The 20,933-nt window shown below is 64.0% G+C and overlaps 5 protein-coding genes across 5 annotated transcripts in view; 2 read left to right on the forward strand and 3 right to left on the reverse strand.

The window, feature by feature from the left end:
* The window catches only part of LOC104916968 (nuclear factor 1), an 8,651-nt gene extending 2,197 nt beyond the window's left edge, over window positions 1-6,454 (reverse strand). Inside the window, exons 1-2 of the mRNA XM_085214817.1 lie at window positions 6,231-6,454; window positions 4-841 (exon numbers count right to left, since the gene is read on the reverse strand). Of these exons, the coding sequence (XP_085070943.1) occupies window positions 4-841; window positions 6,231-6,257 (865 nt within the window). The 5' untranslated portion in view covers window positions 6,258-6,454. The remainder of the gene's footprint in view (window positions 1-3; window positions 842-6,230) is intronic.
* Window positions 6,455-7,914: 1,460 nt separating this feature from the next.
* GADD45GIP1 (GADD45G interacting protein 1) lies at window positions 7,915-9,115 on the forward strand. Its single transcript, XM_085214871.1, has 2 exons — window positions 7,915-8,288; window positions 8,765-9,115. The coding sequence occupies exons 1-2, from the start codon at window positions 7,969-7,971 to the stop codon at window positions 9,093-9,095; spliced, it is 651 nt and encodes a 216-aa protein (XP_085070997.1). The 5' UTR covers window positions 7,915-7,968; the 3' UTR covers window positions 9,096-9,115.
* A 124-nt stretch (window positions 9,116-9,239) lies between these two features.
* Window positions 9,240-13,852, reverse strand: RAD23A (RAD23 nucleotide excision repair protein A). The gene is made up of 9 exons (XM_085214870.1): window positions 13,674-13,852; window positions 13,401-13,562; window positions 11,859-12,043; window positions 11,472-11,527; window positions 11,004-11,131; window positions 10,835-10,910; window positions 10,415-10,545; window positions 10,174-10,329; window positions 9,240-9,672 (listed from the first exon to the last, which is right to left on the reverse strand). Exons 1-9 carry the CDS (start codon window positions 13,743-13,745, stop codon window positions 9,559-9,561), a joined length of 1,080 nt encoding a protein of 359 aa, XP_085070996.1. The 5' UTR covers window positions 13,746-13,852; the 3' UTR covers window positions 9,240-9,558.
* A 178-nt stretch (window positions 13,853-14,030) lies between these two features.
* CALR (calreticulin) lies at window positions 14,031-17,172 on the reverse strand. The gene is made up of 9 exons (XM_085214869.1): window positions 16,995-17,172; window positions 16,174-16,275; window positions 15,878-16,081; window positions 15,703-15,797; window positions 15,417-15,626; window positions 15,209-15,322; window positions 14,978-15,121; window positions 14,803-14,895; window positions 14,031-14,531 (listed from the first exon to the last, which is right to left on the reverse strand). Exons 1-9 carry the CDS (start codon window positions 17,083-17,085, stop codon window positions 14,340-14,342), a joined length of 1,245 nt encoding a protein of 414 aa, XP_085070995.1. The 5' UTR covers window positions 17,086-17,172; the 3' UTR covers window positions 14,031-14,339.
* Window positions 17,173-17,997: 825 nt separating this feature from the next.
* FARSA (phenylalanyl-tRNA synthetase subunit alpha) lies at window positions 17,998-20,888 on the forward strand. The gene is made up of 13 exons (XM_010728036.4): window positions 17,998-18,221; window positions 18,383-18,520; window positions 18,614-18,712; window positions 18,801-18,919; window positions 19,011-19,103; window positions 19,187-19,315; window positions 19,406-19,521; window positions 19,613-19,697; window positions 19,776-19,875; window positions 19,980-20,148; window positions 20,218-20,295; window positions 20,541-20,655; window positions 20,737-20,888. Exons 1-13 carry the CDS (start codon window positions 18,066-18,068, stop codon window positions 20,840-20,842), a joined length of 1,503 nt encoding a protein of 500 aa, XP_010726338.2. The 5' UTR covers window positions 17,998-18,065; the 3' UTR covers window positions 20,843-20,888.
* Window positions 20,889-20,933: the final 45 nt, after the last annotated feature.

Genomic DNA, 20,933 nt, shown 5'->3' on the forward strand with positions numbered 1-20,933 from the left:
CACCGCGCTCGGCACGGCTCGGCACGCCGCACGCACTTTGGCACGCGGTGCCGCTTTGTGTGAAGAGCTCGGGGGCCGCGGCCCCAGCTCTGCGTGGGCACGGGGAGGGGGCTGCAGGGATAGGGACCCCCTTAAGGCCGCCACGGCCAACGCCGAGGCTGCGTGGCGGCAGCGCAGCCATCGCCGAGCGCTCGAGGAGGGTAAAAGGGACGGAACCGGGAGCCGCCGGGATGTCGGCGGCTACCTGCAGCCCAACCAGGCGCCGCGCGGGGCTCCCGGCACAGCCAGCCCCCACGGCCCCCCACTCACCGGGCGCCTGCACAAAGAAGGCCAAGTAGAGATCGAGCTCCTTGATGGTGACTCCGATGTGATGGGGCTGCACGCAGAGCCCGGGGCTGGCGCACTGCGGGGCCTTGGCCAGGCGCTCGCCGTCGGTGCTCTCCAACGGGACGCCCTTGAACAGGATGACCATCACCAGGTCCAGCCTCCACACCTTGTCAGCCTGGCGCAGGCAGTCGATACGGCGAATCTTCCCCTTCTGGTCGGGGTTGGAGAGGACGCAGCAAGGCGCCTTCTTGCCAGTGACGGAGAGCACGAAGTCCTCGCGGCACTCGGGCCGGATGTCCTTGCGTAGCTTGGCCAGGAGGCGTGAGGCCCATTTCTGCTTGACCTCGGGCTTCTCGCCCAGCAGCTCGTCCTTGACGGCGCGTTCCTCCTCCTTCGACATCCTCTTCTCGTGCTTCTTGAAGTACTTGCGTTTACGGGCCTGCAGGTTGAACCAGGTGTAGGAAAAAGCCCGGACGTGGGGCAGCAGTGCCTCGATGAAGGGGTGGAACTCATCCTGCAGGGAAGGGAACGCTGTTAGAAGGCTGAACGATCCCAGCAGCTCCACTCGGCTCCGGGAACGGCCCCGGTGTCACCACGGCCCCGCTGCATCCCCATCCCCAGGGACACGCAGACACACAGACACGGCAGCTCAGCCTCGTCCCAGCCCTGCTCAGGCCTCGTGCCCAGCCCCGGGATCGCAGGGACATCCCCGAGGAGCTGCTCAACCCGGTCCCCAGCGTCGCCACCTCTCTCCCATCTCCGCTCTCCATCTCAGATGCCATCCTTGCTCAGCACCCCCGGTCACCACCTCCATTTTCCTGGTGCCGCCGATCACCGTCCCCATTCTCGCTGTTCGCTCCCCGGTGCCACCGCTCGCTGTCCCCCGTTCCCGGTTCTGCCGATCCCTATTCCCACCCCTATCCCCATTCCCATCTCCAGTTCCACCGTTCCCATACCGTGTCCGTGCTCCCAGTGCCACCAGCACCCGGTCCCCGTCCCCGGTGCCACCATCCCTGTCCCCATCCGTACCATTGCGGCGCATCCCGGCTGTGGGCAGCTGCCAGTCGAGCCCCGGCGGGGCAGAACCGGGAAGGAGAGGGACAATAACCGGGAACGGGAATGGGCGGAACAGCCCTGGGAGGGGTGGGGTGGGAGGTGGGACCACCGAAAAGAACTTAACGGAGGGAACGGGGCGGGCACCCGGTTACCGGAGGAGAAGGGAGAGTCGGCGGCTGCCGGGCACCGACCCGGAGGGTGGGAAATGGGGCTGGGGGGGGGGGTTTAGGGGGCCGGGCACGGGGCACGGAGCCGCACGCACCGCAGAGCCCCAACGCAGCCCCGCACCGCCGCCGGGCGCGGAGCGCGCGGAGCCGCCGCGGCCCCTTTTGGCACCGGGACCGGCGCGGCTTTGACCAATGAGAGCTCAGCGCGCGGGGGGAGCCGCTTCCTCATTGGTTGAGCCGTGGGGGGGGGGTGGGGGGGGAGGAGGGACCGGTGAGAGGTGCTGAGGGGGGGGGGGGGGGGAGTTTGGGGATGGATGGAGGTTGGGAAGGGGGGGGGGGGCGGATCGAGGAGTTCGGGGACGGGACGGGACCGGGCGGAGCCGGGAAACTCCGCGTGCGGAGCCGAAGCCACGCTGTGTGCGGGGGGGGTGGTGGTGGCAGACCCCGCGCTTTTTGAGGGTGGGGGTCGCGTGAGGACGCGGGGTTCCCCCCCCCCCCCTTTTTTTTTTTTTTTTTTTTTTCCAAACGGTCCCGCGCCCTTTCGGCACGCCCTTTTTTTTTTTTTTTTTTTTTTTAGGGGGAAAAAACCCGGATTTTGGCTGCTTTCCCCAACCCCGGAGCGGCCCCAGCGCGCGGCGGTGCGGAACGGCCCAAAAGCTCCAATTCTGCCCTCAAATCCCCGCGCAGCGCTCGGAGCCAAAGCCCCCCCTCTTCCCCCCCCCCCCTCAACCCCACCCCCCCGCCGTAATTAATTCCCTCTGTGCGAAGGGAAAAAAAAAAAAAAAAAAAAGCAACAAATTTGGGAGTTACGGGAGCTGGGCTGGAAGGGGGTGGGGGGCAACAGACCCAAAACCGACGGCTTTCACCCCAAAAAAGCGTGGGGCTTCGGGACGGGGAGTCGCACTCTTTGGCCTCTTTTCTCCCTCTTCTCCTTTATTTTTTTAATTTTTTCCTTGGCAAAAAGCTCCAAATCAGCACCGTTGGGGGAAAAGAAGAGGGGTCAGCCGGGTCCCTTCGCCCTCTTGGATGGACGGGGGGGGGGGGGACACAAAGAGGGACCGGCCGGGTCCCTTCGCCCCCTCGGGGCGGCGACAGCGGTCGGGCTGCATCAGCACGAAGGTGTGGCTGGGATTTACGGACCCCTCCCTGCCACCTCCATCCCCCCCCCACCCCCCATCGGCCGCTTCCATCCCAATCTCGATGCCGTCCCTTCCTCACCGCGACCACGAGGACGGCAACGAGGGTTGAGGGGCAAGGAACGACCCGGACATTTTCGATCCAGGGACCCTCGTAGCCTCCTGGGTTCGGAACCGCCTTTGATTCGGGGGGCTGCACCGACAGCTCCGCGTCCCCTCCTGCGCGCTGGGGCCGTGCCAGGTGGCCGCGGTGCCATGGAAGGATCTGGAGCTTCCCAGCCGGTTCCACCCGCACGCCTGCGCCCTCTCGCCCGGTAGCGACAACGATGGGAAAGGTTTAAGGGTCCCCCCTTATGCCGGGGTCTCCTTTGGGGTGCAGCTTGGTTGCAATTGGCTGCGAGGCCCCGCATTGAGCTGCAGTCTTTGGGCGAAGCCACGTTGCCGCGTCCGCAGCTGTAAGAACCCGGCAAAGCGCCAGCGCCCGGCTGCGGCGGAGGGGGGGGGGGGGAAGGAGGAGATACAGCCAAAAAAACAGGGAGATTGGTTGTAGGGGGGGGGGGACGACGACGACGACGACGACGACGACGGGGACGACCAGAAAATAAAATTAAATTCGATAAAAAAAAAAAAAAAAACGAGAAAGGATTGGGGGGAAAAAAAAAAAAAAAGACAAAAAAAAAAAATTCGCAGCCCCCCCACCAGCACCACATGCACCCCCCCACCCCCTTTTTTTTTTTTTTTTTTTTTTTTTTTTTTTTTTTTCAATCCTGCGCCCGCCTTCGTGCACCGCTGCCAGCAGCCTCCCCCCCTCGGCCCCTCAGCTTCTCCGCGAGAGAGAGAAAATAACCCAAAAAGCAGCCAAAAATCCCCCCCTGCCTGCGGCCCCTTCCTTCGGGGGCTGCCAAACCCCTTCCCCAGCTCTTCCCTGAGGTTGGGGGAAGCTCGGGTAGCCCAAAGGGATGGGGGCAGGAGGGGAACGGGGAGCAGGGGGGGGGTCCAAGGATTGCAGGTGGCCACGGAGGGGACGCGGGGACATCGCCCGCCTGCAGCCACGTGGAGGGCCCAGAGCAGCTCGAGGGGATGCGGGGATGCAGTTTGGCACCACAGGACCCTAGAGCCAAACCCCCCCCCCCCCCCATCCCCTCCCCATGGCCTCCTGCCAGCCCGGGCCGGGGGGGCCCCGTGGTGCTACGGCGGCCAAGAAAGCTTTTTGTGGCACATCAATAATTCAGGGCTTCCCGACCCCCCCAAGCCCGGCCGAGGGCTCCTCTATTATTGATGCCCTGCAGCTTGGGGGGGGGAGGTGGGGGGGGGGGACCCACAGCTTGGCACACGGCGCAACACACGTACAGCACCCCCAGCCCCGCGCCCACGCGTGTTACCACCACCACCCCCACCCCACTGTGGGCACCTCGCATGCGGCCGGGGGAAGGAAGGGGGGGGCCTCCCTAATGCCCTCCCAGCAGCGATTGCATCAGCCGTGGGCACGCGTGGGGTTTGCACACGCGTGTGGCAGAGCCTCGGGGACACACGTGGGTATATTTGGGGAGGGGGGGGGGGTCCCTGAGGTCATCACACGTGGGCACGTGGAGAGCACACGCTTTAGAACGCGCTGCGGGACACGCAGAGCACGCAGCTGCCACGTGTGCACGCCGCTCTGTTACATACGTGTGCACGCCGCTCCGTTACATACGTGTGCGCGCCCGCTCCGTTACATACGTGTGCGCGCCCGTGCATCCGTGAGTGCTGCCATGCACAGAGCTGGGAGGGTTGGGTGTAGGGGTGGGGGAAGGATGCATGGATATGGGGGTGCTGCTCCTATTCCCTCCTGCGTTTTGGAGAGAAAATGGCCACGGGCACTTTGTGCTGCCTGGTTTTGTCTGGCCGTGTGCTCGTTCACCCCATTGAGGGCTGCCCCACAGAGGGCCGCTGCGAGCCCTATAGGATGCTGGGAGATGGGCAGAATGCCCCACAGAGCGGGCTGTGAGGTGGGTTTAGTGCCCCGCAGGGGGCTGGGATCTCATTGCACGAGGGCAGAAAGCAGCTTAGTACAGGGACCACCCTTCGCCCACCTCCGTGGGACCACAGCAGCGCACAGAGCGCCCGGATTCGCCCTACAGGAGCAGCACGTGGGGCGCAGCCCTGCTATGGGGTGGCGAGGGCACATTCCCAGAGCCGTGGGTTCACCGAGGAACGGTGATGGGAGCTGAGCTCGGGGTGCCCACGGCAAACCAGCAGGGCCCGGCGGGAACAGCTGCTTTACGTGCCAAAATCCGTGCCAAAACCCCATGGAACGGCCCCAAAACCGCCCAGAAACAGCCAGAGGGATGGGAGAGATGGGCGCACACGCGTGTGCAGGTGCTCACAAACATACGAGGGGCACACGTGAGCGCGCAACGCTGGCGTGCAAGGGGAGGGGGGGTGGGGGGGAAAAGAGGGGAGGGAGGAAAAGAAATGAAGTCGTGCCACAGGGCCGCGGCACTGCAGGTGTGTGCAAATAGCCGTGCCCAGGTGTGCCCTTCGCTGCAGCGCAGCGGGCAGGGGCACACGCATGTGCAATGCTGCACTCCTGGCGCGTGCACACGCGTGTGCGGGGCGGGCGCCGAAGCTGCGAGAAGCGCCTCTGGCTGCTGGCCCAGACAAAACCGGCCGCCAAAACCGCCCCGAAAAGCGGGAGAAAAGGGCAAAGGGAAGGGGAGGGTGTGTGTGTGTGTGTGTGTGTGTGTGTGTGTGGGGTGGGGGGGGGGGGCAAAGCAAAGTGAGCCCCGAATGTGCTGCAGGAACCAGGGGGCTGCAGGAGATTGAAGGGGGAGGTGGGGGGGTGGCTGGAGGAGCCCCCACTGCAGTGACAGCCCCGGGTTGGGGTTATTAAGGGGGGTAATTAATGGGGTTTGTACCCCCCCCCGCAGGACCGAGCTTAGAGCCCCTCCAGCGCTGCGAGTCTCTCTGCCCCATGGACCCCCCCCCTGCTATTGGGGCACCTCTGACTCCACTCCCAGCTCCAGACGGAGCCCCCCCCCCCAGAATAAAAAAAGTCCGGGAATCCTCGCTACGATCCCGACTCCCCACCTCCTCCCCCCCCCCCCCAAAAAAAAACACCGCTGCAAGAAATCGGAACCGCGGGGCGCTCCGTCATCCACCGGGCAGCACCGGAGCCGCTCCGCTCCACCCGTTGGCGGTGCGGACGTCCCGGGAGCGAGCGCAGCCCCGCGGGACCGGGGATAACGGAGCTGCAGCGGGACGGCGGCCGCGGAACGGCACTCGGTGCCCACCCACGAGGTCCCGGCGTCCCCAAACCGCCGTTCTTTCCCCACCGCCCCGCGACTTCGGCCACCTGCGGGATCCCCGCCGGTACCGAGCGCTGGAACGGCGCCGCCGTCCCTCCGGCACCGAAGTCGTTCCCCAACGCCCCCATCCCGCTTAGAACGACCGCGGTCGGTACGGCGCCGCGCAGCCGAATCCCCGCCCCGCGGTACCGGCGCCCTCCCAGCCCCGGTACCGGTCCCGCTTTGCCCGGTACCGGCCCCGCGCCCCCAGCCCGTACCTGGGTGAGGCAATACGGGGAGTACATGGCGGCGATGTCAGCCGCGGCGGGGCATGGCGGGCAGGGAACCGGCACCGGGACCAGGACCGGAACCGGGCGGGCGGCGGAGCGGGGAAAGTTTGGCCGAAGTTCGGCGCCCGCCGCACTTTTGCCGCCGGGAAGCGCCGCGTTTGGCCACGCCCACCGTTAAGCCACGCCCGTAGCCATCAGGCCACGCCCGCAGTAGACAGTCCCCGCCCACAAAGCATCCCGACCACGCCCCACACGTCGCGTGGCCACGCCCCCTAAGCCATGGCCCCGCCCTCTTGGCGGCATGAATGGGGCGCGGGGGGGGCTTTGTCCCCTCGGTGTCCCCTCGGTCCTCATGGCGAAGGGACCCCAGCAGCGCCGTGACAGCGGCGGTGGCATCACGGGGACGGCCGGCAGCGGCATCGCGGCGGCATCTCGGTGCCACCACGGGGACGTGACTGACAGCGGCGGTGTCACGACAGTGCCATCACAGCGGCGGTGTCACGACAGTGCCATCACAGCGGCGGTGTCGGTGCCAGCGGCAGCGCGGTGATGGCGGCGGCGGCGGCACCTCATCTGTCATTCCGGCTGCAGCCACGTCCCTCCACCATCTGTCACCGCGCGGTGCCAATGCTGGCACTGCCGCTCGCACCCCTTCGCTGCCGGAGGCGCTGCGCTGCCCGTGGGGGCACAAAGCCCCCCCCCCCCCCCCGCCCCCCGGGGGAGACCGCGGCACCAAAATGAGGGGAAACCAGCCCAAAATGAAGCGCACGCCCAGCATAGGGGGACACACGGGGTGGTGACCCCCTACCCCCCCCCCCTTTCAGCTGTACGGAGAGGCAGATGGACGGGAGCTGTGAGCACACGCGGTGACATGAGGTGACAGCACGACACGCAGTGACAGCCAGGAGACATCACAAGACTCTGCGATATATCGCGACGCGCCGGGATGTGAGGTGTGACATGAAGCGAAACGCCGGGCTGCACCGCCTGCCCACCCACCCCCCCCCCCCCGACCCCGGGCCGCCAATGAAGCTTTGACACCCCCAAAGGCCCCCCCGGGTTCGGTCATAGGAAGAACAAAGCCGGCCAATCGCAGCGGCCCCAAAATCCGCCAAAAGTGGCCCAAAAAGCGGGCGGCGTTCCAGCCCCCCTCCCCCATCCCTCCAACACCTGGGGCCGTTGGGGGGTTGGGGGGGGGGGGGGCGGAGGCACGAAGAGGATTTTGGGACAATTTCGGAGGATTTTGGCTCGCCGTTGGGGCGCTTTTTCACCGCCCGCCGCCGCCTGGAAGCCATTAGGGCCCCCCCCCGGGGGAGGACAGCGCTGCTCCGCCTCCCCCCCACCTCTGGGAGGGCCCGGCGGGGGGGGGGGAGACTGACAGCGGCCTGTGTTGGGCCCGGAGCCGCTCTGAGCCCCCCCCCCCAATATGAGGCTCCTTAAGGAAGCCGCCCCTTCCCGCAGCCCCCCGCCATTCCCCGTTCTCAGAACTCCTCACTCCTTACTCCCACCCCCCAGCCCCGTCCGGACCTCCCGCGCTCCTCTTCCCTTCTTCCCCCCCCCCCACTCCATTTTTTCGCCCCCCCCAAACGTCACCTCCTCTTCCCGCTTCCGCCCGCGCCTTCACTCACTTCCGTTCGACATCACTTCCGCCCATCTCCCTCCCACAAAAGTCACTTCCGCTCGTCTTCCCCTTCCCTCCTGACGTCACTTCCGTTCGCCGCACAAGATGGCGGCGGTCACACTGCGGTGTTTGCGGTTGGGCCGCGCTCCGTGGGCCTCGGGCCCGGTTCGGTTTTACCGAGCGGCTCCTCTGCGGCGCCGCTTGGGGCCTCCGCCTCTCACCGACCCGGAGAATCAACGGGAGGCGGCGAAGCATTTCGGACGGCTCGGGACGGCCTCGGGGGTGGCGGTGGAACGGCTGTGGCCCAGCCCCGAACGGTTGCGGGAGATGGAGGAGGAGGAACGGGAGTGGTGTCCGTCACTGCGGGAGATGGAGGCGGCGCTGGAGCGGAAGGAGCGGGAAGAGCGGCGGCTGCGGGAGGAGAGGTGGGGGGTGGGAGGGGCACCGGGACGAGGGGAATTGGCACCGTGAAAAACGGGGGAGAAGCGTAACTGGGGTGGGAGTCCTTTCCTGGGGTGGGGGGGCCCTGAATGACAGGAGCCGCTCTCAGCCCCCTCACCCCCCCACCCCCAATATGAGGCTCCTTAAGGAAGCCGCCCCTTCCCGCAGCCCCCCCCCGCCGTTCCCCCTCCTCAGAACTCCACTCTCTTTACCTTACCACCCCCCCCCGTGTGTGTGTGGAGGGGGGGGTGGCACAGCATCAACACGAACACCTTTGGTAGGGGAAGATGTGGGCTGGGGGGGGGGGGGGCTGAGGATAAAACGAAGGAACCCCTCGTGGGGTAGAGCACTGAGATGAACGCTGGACAAGGGAGGGATGGGGGGGGGGGGGCTTATTTGCTGTTTGTTCCTGTTGCCCCCCGCCTTTTTATCTCACACACACACACACCCCGTCCCTTAGGGAGCAGTTGGTGGCACGCAGCCTGGCAGCCATGCCTGCACGCATCGCAGCCTGGCGGCTGGAAAAGGAGCAGATGAGGGAGAAGAGCCGACAGGATGCGGCCCGGCGGCAACGGCTCCTGGCAGAAGCTGCTGAACGTTTGGGGACCCCGGCCCGACCCGGTGATCCCCGGGTTCAAGCATTGATGCAAGACCTGGAACGGGAACGGAAACGCCAGGAGAAAAAGCAACGGAGGCAACAACACGAGGAAGCAACCCGCAGTGCTTTGGCCGCTGCTGAAGCTGCTGCTGCATCACAACCCCCCCCCGGGGGCTCTGAGAACCCCCAGTAAAGCCACCACCCTAAAACAAAGGTGGGATATGGTTTGCTCGCCTAAGATCCTACAGAGGGACTCGTGTGTGTATTCAGCACGATCCGCCCCGACACGACCCCTCTACCCCTTCCCCCCCCCAGCAAACACACACTAAAACCACAATGGGTTTAAAATTCTGCATTTAATCTTTTCCCAAGCTGGGTTTGTCCCGTGGTTCTGTCCTCCCGCATGAGGAGGAAGAGGGAGGAAAAATGGGGGTCAGGGAACAGGGATGGGGCCACCCAGAGCACACCCGGCCTGGAAGGCAGCAGGCAGGATCTGGGGGTGCACAGCCATCACCGCCCCTCTCTCTGGGGGTGAGGATGGGCCCCATTGGACCCCACCCCACCCCGATGTCCCCTGAGGGCAGAGATCTAGGGGGGAGGAAGGGGAGTCCTGTGTCCCCCCCCCCACAAGGTGGGAGGAATCCACCCCGGGCCCCTCAATCATCATCAAAGTTCTGGCTGAGCAGGAAGTTGGCTGCCAGGTTCTCGTTCTTCTCACAGGCAAAATAAGCCTGGATGACCAAACTCTCGGGGAAGCCCAGTGCCTTCAACTGTGGGCAGAGAGGAGATGAGGGATTGATCGTTCACTCTGGTCCTACTGACACACAGACACAGGCAGGTTCCCCTTCTTTCACCAGAGGGGTGATGCTGCAGCAGATGCTACGTTCTAGTTCTCAAAAGCACAGAGTTGTGTTTGTGTTTTGTTTTTTTTTTTTATATCAAAATCACAATATTCTGATCAGGTACTGATCGTGACTGGATAACAGTTAATCCGTGCTAAATGCAGGCTAATTCCTAAAAATAAGATGGTTTGGGTTCTAAGGGACCTTACGGCCCCCGTTAACTTCAAACAGTGCTGAGATCAGAGCACCAGGCTCCACAGCTTCACAAAAAACATGGGAATTTTGGAATCTTGAAGCCTGGCTCGAACTTAATGACAGCTGCAATTAATTCTGACCTTTAATGATAGAGACAGTTCTCACCTCTCCGTTCACTCTGGATCCTACCGATGACTGTAAGGTGGCAGCCCCCCCATATAGGGGCTCACTTACCCTTTCTATGGCTTCTTTTTCCTGAGGCGTCACTTGGATGTAATTCATCTGGGGGGATTCGTCCCCAATGGCCCCCATCTCCCCCTCCAAGTCTCCCAGCTCCCCCAGAGGCTCGTTCAGCATCTGGATGAACTGCTCCTGGTGCTGACTGATTTGCTGTAGGGGGCAGGCAAGGTGAAGTGGGGCCGTAGCAGAGCTGGGGGGTGGGAAGGGGGGGGGGGGGGGGAGGTTCCAGAAGTACCTGCAGGAGCTGTGGGTTCTCCTGGCCCAGCTGCTGGAGCAGGGCAGGCAGCAGAGCTGGGTTCTGCTGGATCACCTGTCGCATGTTCTGGAACTGGGGCTGCTCCCGCAGGAACTCCAGTGGGTTTTCCCCTATGCAAGGAGGGGATCAAACCAAGCCAAACCCCCACAGCAAATTTCCCTGCCCTGGGATGTGAAGCCAGCGGGACCCACACGGAAAAGGGGTCGCTCCCACCCCCGGCTGAACAACTGGAACCAAACGGGGGAGGCTGTGCCACATCTGGGGGGGGGCGGGGGGAGGTGCTATGCTGAGCACCACGAAGTACCAACCCCAAAAAGGAACAAGCCCTGCCCCCAGGGCTGCAGTCCACCCACAGCCCCACCCGTAAGGCAGCTCCCACTGAGGCCCCACCTCACCGACCTTCAACCTGTGGCTGCTCCGGGGCTCTGCTCTCCTGCACAGGCGGGCGCTCGGGCTCAGGGCTCCCCGGGATGCCCTGCAACACAGAGGGATGAGCTGGAACCGATTCTCCCCTCACCCGGGGGTTATTCCCTGCTGCTCCCCTCCCAACTCAGCATCTCTCTCTCACCGTCAGCAGGTATTCAACGGCACGGTGGGGGTTGTTGTAGCTGGCACGCAGTGCGGCCACCACCCTCTCCCTCTCGTAGCCCATCGACATGATCTCCGTCAGCATCGTCTCGTACTCCGAGCCCGTCACTGCCGGGGGAAAGTCAATGCCAGCCCCCACCGGGGGGGGGGCCGGACCTACAGCTCTCCCCTCCCTCACAGCTGCTTCATCTCATGCTCAGCGAAACCATTTCTGCTCCATCAAAACCCATCTGCCTTCTCTCATCCCGCGCTGCAGAATCTCCGCTCGCCTCCCCCGTAACCCCACCCTGCGTTTCTGCCCCCCCCTTCCCCCCCCCCCCACTCCATATTTCCCCCCCCCCAGCCCCACAGGCTCCCTCCATCCTTAACCTTTCCATCCTCCAACCCCCCACTCCCCCCATCCCGCACCCTCTCCCAGTCCTGGTGACCCCAGTGGCCCAAAACCCACCGAGGGTGGAGGCGGCGTCGGCCGAGCGCCCCGCACCGCGTGGGGGGGGAACAGAACTGCAAATTCAAGAGAGACACATGGCAGCCAGGTCCTTTGTGGGAGCTATGGGGTTGCAGCAGCCCCCATCCTCACCCCCCCCCCCAAAAGAAACCCCTCAGTGATACCCCCACCCCACCCCTCCCCCCGTGGTCCCTTTAAGTGCCATTTACTGCCACCCCGTTCTACACCTCCCTATGATTTTCATCCCTTTTAAGTCTCTTCTAAATTCCCTCTGCGGCTGAGCTCAATTCTTCCACGCCCTCCACCTCCACAACCCTGTTTTCCATCTCCTGTTTGCTCCCCCCCACCCCCCCGTCCCCCATCCCCAAACACCCTCCCACCTCTTACCCTGATGTCGGCTCCGTGACGGTGAGCGGGGGGAGGTCCTGGGGGGGCTGCTCCTCACTGGGGGCAGCTGGTGGGACGGGGGTGGTGTCAGCAGCGGGGGGGGGCCCTGGGGTCGGGGTGGGCTCTGAGGTGGCAGCAGTGGAGGCTGCGGGTTCAGGCGCCGCGGTGCCCAGCGCTGCCTTGGCCTGCAGGAGGGGGGGGAGGGAGGTAAAGGAGTGAGCGGATAAATGGGACGGAGGTGTTCATTCTGAGTGCCCAGGTGGCCAAGAGGGCCAACGGCATCGTGGCTGGTTTCAGAAACAGGGCAGCGATCGTCCCCCTGCCGTCAGCACCGCGTCCAGCTTTGGGCCCCTCGCTGCGAGACAGAATTGAGGCTCCGGAGCGGGTTGAGAGAAGGGCGACAAAGCTGTGAGGGGTCTGAAGCACAACGGGGCCTTATGAGGAACGGCTGAAGGAGCTGGGATTGTTCAGTGTGGAGAAGAGGAGGCTCAGGGGAGACCTTATTGCTCTCTATAAGTGCCTGAAGGGAGTGGGGACACCATGGGGACACAATGGGACACGGAGGACCCCAGTGGGACTCAGGGACATCAATGGGACTGCGGAACCCCAATGGGACATGGAGGAACCCAACGGGACATGGAGAACCATAATGGACTCAGGGGCAGCAGTGGGACATGGGGACCCCAATGGGACATGGAGAACCTCAATGGGACATCAATGGGACCGTGGAACCCCAATGGGACATGGAGAACCTCAATGGGACATCAGTGGGACCGTGGAACCCCAATGGGACATGGAGAACCTCAATGGGACATCAATGGGACAGTGGAACCCCAACGGGACACGGAGGACCCCAGTGAGATACAAAGAACCCCAGTCGGACTATGGGACATCAGTGGGACATAGGGACCCCAATGGGACATGGAGAATCATAATGGGACATCAATGGGACAGTGGAACCCCAATGGGACACGGAGGACCCCAGTGAGATACAAAGAACCCCAGTCGGACTATGGGACATCAGTGGGACATGGGGACCCCAATGGGACACGGAGAACCATAATGGACTCAGGGACATCAGTGGGACATAGGGACCCCAATGGGACATGGAGAACCATAATGGGACTCCAGTGGGACATCAGTGGGACACGGAGGACCTTGAGCGTGGAGAAGAGGAGGCTCAGGGCGGACCTTATTGCCTACAACCACCTGCAGGGAGGTTGCAGTGGGCTGGGGTCGGCCCCTTCTCTCGTGTAACAGCGACAGAACTGGAGGGGGTGGCCTCAAGCTGCGCCAGAGCAGATTTAGGCTGGACGTTAGGAAATATTGCTGCTCCAAAAGCGTTCAGGTGCTGCAATGGGGAGGGACGGAGACCCCGAGCCTGGAGGCGTTCGAGGAACGTTTGGATTTTGGCTGAGGGATGTGGTTTAGTGAGAGCTATGGGCGATGGGTGGATGGCTGGGCTGGGTGACCTCGTAGTTCCTTCTCCAACCTTGGTGTTCCTGTGATTCTGAGCTGAGGGGCGCAGGGCGGGGGTCGCACCTTGGTCACCATGACGACCACGAAGTTCTTCTCGTCGATGCGGTACTCGCAGATGGGAACGTCGTCACTGAGAATCTTCCCGGCGTAGATGAGCTTCTGACCCGCCACCGGGAACGCATCGCTGCCCTTCTCCGCCTCGATCTTCTCCTTCAGCGCCCGCACCTGGGGGGGTTGGGCCCGCACCGCCGTTCACCCCAACGCCCGAGGCCCCCCCACCCAACCCCGGGCCCCGCTCCGGCTCCTCGCAACCCCCCGAACGCCGCCCGCCCTCACCGTCTCGTGCGGCTCCATGCGGATTTTGAACGTTTGCTGCTGCAGCGTTTTCAGCGTCACGGTCACCGCCATGGCGCGGCGGCGGCGAATGCTCCCGGCAGCTCCACAACATGCAACTCACGCCGCCGCCATCTTACGCGCCCCGCTACTTCCGGGCCATGTGACCCGCGACCGGAAGTTACGTCATACCGCGAATGGCGCCCTCGCATCACCACCCCCTCCCCGCACCTTTAACACGTGACGGAGGACGGTTCGAACACGTGACCCGCCCCCTCCAAGCGACACAAAATGGCGGCGCAGAGAATGGGAGGGAAGGGGGGGGTGGAAATGGCGCAGAGCGAACGCAGCGCAGCCGAATTGGGGGCCGGGACGAGCTTTAATTTAATAGAAATCGGAACGCGTCACCCGTACAGTCACGTGCGGCCGCCGGAGACGCCCCCCACCCCCCTCCCCCCCCCCCCAAACAACCCCCCCGCGGCACCGGGCCCGGCCCTCAGCCCGGCCCTCCGCCGCTCCCGGCCCGGTGCCGTTCCTGAGTCCTCGGTCCCGGGGGGCGGAACCGGCGCCGGGGAGGGGTGGGGGGGAGGGACCGCGGCCGGGACGCCCGTAAAAAACAAAGTCCAGGTCTCACAGAGACATTACACGGGGCCGGGGCCGGGGGGGGGCTTACAGCTCGTCCTTGGGGGCCCCCCCGGCCTCCTCCTCCTTTTCAGCCTCGTCCTCTTCATCATCTTCTTCTTCCTCTTCGTCCCCATCACCATCCTCGTCCCCTTCTTCCTCTTTCCGCTGCTTGTCCTCCTCCTCCTGCTTCTGGCGCTGCTCCTCATCCTGCTGCTCCTTCATCTTCCTCTCAGCCTCCTGCAGGGGCCGGGGGATTCAGCAGAGCTCCCACTGCTCCCCACCCCCCTCCCAGACGTCCCTCTCAGTACCTCAGTGACCCCCTCAACATCTCCGCATCCCCCCCCTCGTATCCTGGTGGCCACCTCCATCCCCACCCGGTCCCGACGCTGTAACACAGCAGCCCTGTCCCACCCCCATCCTCCCAACCACCTCCGTCCTTTGCTGCCCCTCCTCCCCCCACACACCTTGGTGGTCACCCCTTGTTTGGATTTCGTCCCCCCCACCATACCTTGGTTGCCCCCCAAGTCTCGTTGCCAAACTCCTCAGCAAACTTCTCGTCGTCGGTGATAAGGAAGTTGTCAAAGATGGTTCCAGATTTCACCTACAGGGCAGGCGGTGCTCAAGGACGACGCTCAGGGGGGTTGTGCCGCCCACCCCCACCCTGTTCTCCCCCCTCTGCCTACCTGCCAGAGGTCGAGGCCGATGACCCCGAAGCTGTCGTAGGCATAGAGGCTGGGATCAGGGGTGTATTCAGGGTTGTCAATCTCAGGATGCACCCATTTGCCCTTGTAGTCGGGGTTGTCAATCTGTCGGGGTCTCCACTCGCCCTGGGGGTTTCACAGGGGGTGGTGAGGAGGGGGTAACAGCCCCCCTTCGTTCCAGAGACTCCCATTTAGCAGGGGAAGGAGCTGCACCTTATACTCAGGGTTCTGGATGACGGGGGGCTCCCACTCCCCATCCATCTCTTCATCCCAGTCCTCCGGCTTCTTGGCATCAGGGTCAGGGATGTGTTCGGGTTTATCCCAGTCCTGAAGAGGACAACAGAAGGGTTTGGTGTACTGTCACAGCCTCCCCCTCCCCCCAACCCCCAACAGTTCCCCAGCCCCCCTGGCTGCCCCCAACCTCAGGTTTGGAGTCCTCGGGGTCGTCAATCTTGGCACGCTCATCCCAGTCATCGGGTTTCTTGGCCTCAGGATCTTTTATCTTCTTAGGAGGGAGGAAATCCCAATCGTCCTCCAGGCTCCCCGATTCCACCTTACTGTTATCAATCTTCACCTCATAGGTGTTGTCAGGGCGGACGATGAGGGTGTAGAGGTGGGTGAACTCATCATCCTGCAGGAAGCAGACGCTCAGCGGGGCTGGGATGTGACCCCCAGCTGACCAGGCCCTCCTGCAGCCCCCAACCCACCTTGCAGCGGATGTCCTTGTTGATAAGCACGTTCTTGCCTTTGTAGTTAAAGATAACGTGAACCTTCTTTGTGCCGGGTCCGCAGATATCAGGGCCTGTGAGGGAACACAGGGAAATTAGGAGAGGGGGGGCCTGACGCTGCCAAGGGGACACAGGGGGGTGAGCAGAGCCGCACCAAACATGATGTTATACTCAGAGTCGCCGTGCATATCCTCCTGGTTCAGGCTGGCAGGAAAGAGCTTGACATAACCACCTCCACAATCGATGTTCTGCTCGTGTTTGACAGTGAACTGCACCACCAGCGTCTTGTCCCGGTTACTGAAGGGCTCGAAGCGGGACGAGAGGGCGTAGAAACGTGCATCCTGGCTGGTCTGGATCCCTGGGGGGGGGGGGGACACCCAGAGGCTGCCATGAGCCAGTATCCCTCACAGTGAGCACCGACGGCCCCCGGACTCAGGGGGGATTCCTCACCTTTATCCTTCTCAGCATCACCGTAGAACTTCCCAGCTGTGAGCACGAAGCGGCCGTAGTCTGACTTGTGCTTCGATTCCACCCACCGCTGGGTCCACGAGTCTGCAGGAGGGAAGCACTGAGCGCCCCGTGACCCCTACTGGCCTCCCCCCCCCACCCCCCCTCCATTGGGGGAAATGGTTTCGCCCCTCCCCACAGACCGGAAGTGGGGTGGCTTACGGCCACCTGCGCGGCCCCACCTGCACCTCCAATGTTAAGAGGGGAGCCTTCTACCCCACTCCTCAAAGGGATCAACCCCCCCCACCCCCTCTGACCTGGGGCCCCTCCCAGGGGCAGCACTGAGGCTGCACGGGTGCATCTCGTTGTACAGCTGCAGGACTGGGGCTCGCAGCAGAAACCCTTTCTATCCTTCTTTCTCTCATGGGGGGGGGAGGGGGAGGGAATGCTGAACCACAGCACTTCTGGCACCAAGGAAGAGCTCCCACCTTTTGGGGTAGGGAGGAAGGCGCACTCCTCACAGGCCCCCAGCCCTTTGTCTCCCGGCCCAAGCAAGCCTCACTCCCAGAAAAGGCCTCTTACCTCACATACCCCTCTTAAATCCCCAAACCCATTCCCCCCACATCCTCCCTGTGATCCCCCCCCCCCAAACCACTCCTTCCCCCAAGGCACCACCCCCCTCCCCACACCCCCAACCTGCAACCCACGGGGTGCCTCAAGGTCCCCCTCCATCTCCCCCCCCCCCCCCCCCAACTTATCACAGGCCCCTCCCCATTTCGGCATCCCCTCCCCCCCCCCCCCTCCCCCCCCCCCACCTCCCTCACCTCCATCCGAGAACTCCTCCCGGAAGAACTGGGCGGGCCCGGCCGCCGTCACCGCCAGGAGGGCACCGAGCAGGAGGCAGAGGCGGCTCATGGCGGCGGTCCCACAGCCCAGCAATTCTCACACGCTCCCTCCCAGCCCGGCGGCGCCCGGCACTGCGGAGGGGGCGGCGGCAGCGACCCCCTTTTATCCGCTCGCAACCCTTTGTCCCGCCTCCTTCGCCACCCCATTGGCCCGACCCCGCGCTGCGCCCTCTCCCATTGGCCGCCCGCCCGCTGGCCGGCGGCGGCGGCGCCCCCGAACGTTTGCGTCCCAGATGGCCGCTTCCTATTGGCTGAACGGGCAGACCAATCGGGAGCGACCACGCGTTCGGAGGGAGACGCCCCCCCCCCCCCACCTCTCGCGCGCGCCCTCAGCGCGGGGCAACGGCGCGATCACGTGGGGCAGCGATCACGTGGCCTGGGGGTGGGGGGGGTGACAGGAGGGGTCGGGCAGCCCGTAAGGACACCGCGGGATGGGCCGGGGGCCGCACGGGGACCTGATATGGATCAGTGATGTAACAGTAGTGTCGTAAAAATGCGATGATGTCATAGCATCTGGTGACGTCATATGGAGCAGTGATGTCATGCGTCCTCGTTACGTCACGTTGCGGCTGTGTTAATGAAGGGGTGTTAATGAAGCCCCGGCGATTCTCTCTGTGTGCTGGGGGAGTGGGGGGAGGGGAGGACTTAGGCGTTGCCACGGGAACGTGACAGCCCGAAACGGGGCTGTTGTCATGGCAACGTGCGGCTGTCACCGGGCTGTTGTCAGGGCAAGAGGCCCGGGGACACCTGACTGCAAGGAGAGAACGGGAACACTCGGGATAACGAGCTCCGAGATAAAAGCCCAGCTCCCCATGACGTCACTCCTCGCTCTCATTACGTCACCGTCCCCTCGTATCGCCCTGCGGCCCCTTTTCTCTCCACAGCGCCGCGCGAGGCTCCTCCCGCCGCGCTCAAGATGGCGCCGCCCTTAGCATCAGCTCTGCAGAGGAGCACTTCCGGGTGACCGCGGTAGCACTTCCGGCAGCCGCGATGTCGCCCAGCGTGGCCGAGCTGCTCCTGCAGCGTTTGGAGCGGACGCCGACGGGTCCCGAGGGCGGCCTGTGCAGCCTGGAGGCGGCCGCCGCTCTCGGTCTCGACCATCAGACGCTCGTGGGAGCCGTCAAGAGCCTGCAGGCGCTCGGGGAGGTGCGGGGCCCTCGGGGGAGGACGGGGAGTGCGGTCAGCGCTGGTGCTGCTGGCGGTGCACGATCCTAACGTCGTGTCCCGGCGCCTGATCCCTACCCCGAAATTGGTGCCGCCGTCCCGGCGCTACGGTTTCCGTGTCTGATCCCGGTGCCACCTCGCAGGTGATCGAGGCAGAGACACGTGCGACCACACGCTGGGAACTGAGTGCCGAGGGTGAAGAAGTGCTGCGGGACGGCAGCCCCGAAGTGCGGCTCTTCTGCAGCGTCCCCAGCGAAGGGCTGCCCCAAAGTGACGCCATGGTTAGAAGTGCGATGGGGGGGTGGGAGGGGAGGGGGCTTCGGGGGCACCGCGCACCTCACAAGCCCCTCACCGCTCTCCCCTTCACCCCACAGAAGCTGCCCGGTGCCCAGGTGGGCTTCAGCAAGGCCATGGCCAACAAATGGCTGCGCCTCGACAAGGGGGCACCCGGCGGCCCCCGAATTTTCCGTGCCGTGAGTGCCCCCCCTCCTCCCCCCCTCCCCCCAGCTGCCCTCCCACCCCGTCGGGCGGTGGGCTCTGACTCACCTGGGGGGGCTGCAGGTGGGCGCAGTGCAGGATGCGGTGCAGAGCAGCCTGAGGCAGGTGCAGGAGGGCAATGGCGACTCTCTGTCTGAGCGCGAGCGCACGGATCTGAAGAGAAGGAAACTGCTGCTAGAAGTGTGCGTGGGGACAGGGGCAGAGCTGGACTGGGAGGGGGGGGGAACAATCAGGGGCACCTCTTCATCCTCTTCAACCCCGCGTCCTCTTCAGCACGCTCAAATCCTACTGGATCCGCAAGGGCAGCGCCTTCAGCACGGCTGTAGCGCGGCAGGAGACCGACCTGACACCAGAAATGATTGCCACGTGAGTCCGGGGGGATGCAGAGGCCTCTCCGTGACCCCAAATCCCCTCCCCTCCCGTGACCCCCTCCCCACACATCCCTGCAGGGGCTCCTGGCGGAAGCTCCCCTTCAAAGCCTACAACTTCTCAGCACTGGGGCTGCCGCCCGCCTGCGGCCACCTGCACCCCCTGCTCAAGGTGCGCTCGCAGCTCCGCCAAATCTTCCTAGAGATGGGGTGAGTGGGGGGAGAAACGCTCAGGGAGGGTGGGGGGGACGCACAGTTGTTCCCCCCCCCACCCCCCAAAGTGACACCTCAGACTGCCAGGTTCACAGAGATGCCCACAGACAACTTTGTGGAGAGCTCCTTCTGGAATTTTGACGCTCTCTTCCAACCCCAGCAGCACCCAGCCCGAGACCAGCACGACACCTTCTTCCTGCAGGGTGGGTGCAGACGCCGAGGGGGGGGGTCACACACACACAAATCCCCACTGACCCCCTCATATATACATGGAATGTATATATTTTCCCCCAGATCCTGCTGAAGCTCCTGAGCTGCCCGCCGGCTACATGGCCAGGGTGAAGAAGGTTCACTCACAGGGAGGCTACGGTTCACAGGGGTGAGCGCTTTGGGATGGGGTGGGGGTTTAAGGCTGGTTCGGGGTGCCCCAGGTTGATCTGAGCCCCCTCCCCACCAGCTACAAGTACGAATGGAAGGTGGAGGAAGCAAGGAAGAACCTGCTGCGCACGCACACCACGTCTGCCAGCGCCCGTGCGCTGTACCACCTGGCTCACCAGGTGAAGCGAGGACAGGGGAGCGCAGGGAGGGGCTGCTTAACACCACTTCCCCCTCCAGTTTCTCACCTCATTCCACCTCCCCTCCCCAACATCCCCTATTCCAGGGTAAGTTCACCCCTGTAAAATACTTCTCCATCGACCGGGTCTTCCGCAATGAAAGCCTGGACGCCACGCACCTCGCTGAGTTCCACCAGGTGGAGGGGGTGGTGGCCGATCGTGGGCTCACCCTGGGCCACCTGATGGGCATCCTTCATCAGTTCTTCACCAAGCTAGGTATGGGGAGAGCAGGGGGGCAGCTGGACGGGGGGCTGGAGCACTCCCTCACTGTTATCTTCCCCTCAGGCATCAGCAAGCTGCGTTTCAAGCCAGCCTATAACCCCTACACGGAACCCAGCATGGAGATCTTCAGCTACCATGAGGGTGCGGGGACCCTGAGAGGGGTGGGGGAGCTCTGGGGTGTGTTTTTGGGGTGGAGGGTGCTTGGCCTTTCTCCTGTGAGGCTTGGGGCAATGGGAAATCCCTGGGGAGCAGGACCTGGCCTGTGACTTTCTACAAAGTATGCGGAGGTGTGGACAATAGACGACCCTGGGGTGCTCCGGTGGTGGGGGTCACCATCTCACCATCACCCTTGTGGGGTGGGGGCCCCCACCCTTCTCATTCCATAGGGTTGAAGAAGTGGGTGGAGGTGGGGAACTCAGGCGTTTTCCGTCCTGAGCTGCTCTTACCCATGGGGCTGCCCGAGAGCGTCTCTGTCATCGCCTGGGGGCTCTCACTGGAGCGGTGAGTCAAGAGGGAGCGGAGGGAGCCCCAGTGCTGGGACGTGCCCTTCTGAACCCCCCTCCCACCCCAATCCTCTTCCAGCCCCACCATGATCAAGTATGGCATCAACAACATCCGGGAGCTGGTGGGGCACCGGGTCAATCTACAGATGGTCTACGACAACCCCCTGTGCCGCCTCGACGCCTGAGTCCTTGTGGAGCACCGAAGTCTCACCAATAAACTTCCTTTGTGCAGCTGGATGCCTCTGCATTTGCTGGGGGAAGGGGGGGGGGGAGGGG

Source organism: Meleagris gallopavo, chromosome 34, assembly GCF_905368555.1.
Source record: "Meleagris gallopavo chromosome 34, MGAL_WU_HG_1.1, whole genome shotgun sequence".
Lineage (NCBI taxonomy): Eukaryota > Metazoa > Chordata > Aves > Galliformes > Phasianidae > Meleagris > Meleagris gallopavo.

Excerpts from the sequence above, each read along its gene's own strand:
- FARSA (XM_010728036.4), top strand. The coding sequence starts at position 18,066 with ATGTCGCCCAGCGTGGCCGAGCTGCTCCTGCAGCGTTTGGAGCGGACG. Across the intron at positions 18,920-19,010 it reads AGGAAACTGCTGCTAGAAGT|CACGCTCAAATCCTACTGGA; the intron begins GTGCGTGGGGAC and ends CGTCCTCTTCAG. Across the intron at positions 19,698-19,775 it reads GGAGGCTACGGTTCACAGGG|CTACAAGTACGAATGGAAGG; the intron begins GTGAGCGCTTTG and ends CCTCCCCACCAG.
- RAD23A (XM_085214870.1), bottom strand. The coding sequence starts at position 13,745 with ATGGCGGTGACCGTGACGCTGAAAACGCTGCAGCAGCAAACGTTCAAA. Across the intron at positions 13,563-13,673 it reads GCATGGAGCCGCACGAGACG|GTGCGGGCGCTGAAGGAGAA; the intron begins GTGAGGGCGGGC and ends CAACCCCCCCAG. Across the intron at positions 10,911-11,003 it reads CCGTTGAATACCTGCTGACG|GGCATCCCGGGGAGCCCTGA; the intron begins GTGAGAGAGAGA and ends TCTGTGTTGCAG.
- CALR (XM_085214869.1), bottom strand. The coding sequence starts at position 17,085 with ATGAGCCGCCTCTGCCTCCTGCTCGGTGCCCTCCTGGCGGTGACGGCG. Across the intron at positions 16,082-16,173 it reads TGATGCTGAGAAGGATAAAG|GGATCCAGACCAGCCAGGAT; the intron begins GTGAGGAATCCC and ends CCCCCCCCCCAG. Across the intron at positions 15,627-15,702 it reads ACAAGGACATCCGCTGCAAG|GATGATGAGTTCACCCACCT; the intron begins GTGGGTTGGGGG and ends TGCTTCCTGCAG.
- GADD45GIP1 (XM_085214871.1), top strand. The coding sequence starts at position 7,969 with ATGGCGGCGGTCACACTGCGGTGTTTGCGGTTGGGCCGCGCTCCGTGG. Across the intron at positions 8,289-8,764 it reads CGGCGGCTGCGGGAGGAGAG|GGAGCAGTTGGTGGCACGCA; the intron begins GTGGGGGGTGGG and ends CCCGTCCCTTAG.